At 45.9% G+C, this 772-nt stretch overlaps 1 protein-coding gene across 1 annotated transcript in view; it reads left to right on the plus strand.

Annotated features, from left to right (window-relative positions):
• The window catches only part of LOC103582685 (nebulin-like), a gene marked incomplete at both ends in the record, with an annotated part of 18,489 nt that extends 17,995 nt beyond the window's left edge, over positions 1-494 (plus strand). Inside the window, one exon of the mRNA XM_008564209.1 lies at positions 390-494. Within this exon, the coding sequence (XP_008562431.1) occupies positions 390-494 (105 nt within the window). The remainder of the gene's footprint in view (positions 1-389) is intronic.
• Between the last annotated feature and the right edge of the window lie 278 nt (positions 495-772).

The raw sequence follows: 772 nt of genomic DNA on the forward strand, positions 1-772 counted from the left end.
TTGCCTCAGAGCCTTTACTGACCACCCTTGCTGCTCTGCTACAGTATTCTGTTTACAACACATCACAGATTCTAGCTATAGTTTGTAGTTTACGTGTTTAACGTCTGTCTCCTCTACTGGACTCCAAGCTCCAAGAGGACAGGTCCGTGTTTTTCACCACTTTAAACACAGACCCTACCGTTCTGCCTGGTGCGCAGTGCTGTCCAATAACTACTGGCGGAATGAGGATGTGAATATGTCCACCAGAGCCCCCTCCTTGTGGACTGTAGGCATTTGCCTTACATATGGAAAATGCAAATGCTAGCCTTACTTTTGAAAGGAGCGAGGGCTTGATGATACTCACATCACCCCAACTACTAACATCTGCATGCTGCCTCCTTTGTTTTCAGTTGAACTACAAGGTGGAGGGGGAGAAACTGAAGCACAAGTACACTATAGACCCCGAACTGCCTCAGTTTATTCAAGCCAAGGTCAACGCCTTCAACCTGAGTGACGTAAGTATCTGGCCTGGTGACAGCCTAACATGCTCCTGTGGGCCTCTCCTTTCCAGTTCTGTGTACCTCCTGCACTGACAATTTTAAGGGGACCAAACTGAGTGTGGACCTCTTGAGTCCCAAGATTGGACCCAACGTGAGACTTGAGGCCACCATAAAATTTTGTGTAATGCAGACTTTTCCAAACTATGGGCTGTGACTTATTAGTGGGTTGTACAATCAGTCTAGTAAGTTTTGTCTCACTTTTTAGAAAACAGAACAAAATGAGATAGACAAGA

This window comes from Galeopterus variegatus, unplaced genomic scaffold (genome assembly GCF_000696425.1).
Source record: "Galeopterus variegatus unplaced genomic scaffold, G_variegatus-3.0.2 Scaffold17340, whole genome shotgun sequence".
NCBI lineage: Eukaryota > Metazoa > Chordata > Mammalia > Dermoptera > Cynocephalidae > Galeopterus > Galeopterus variegatus.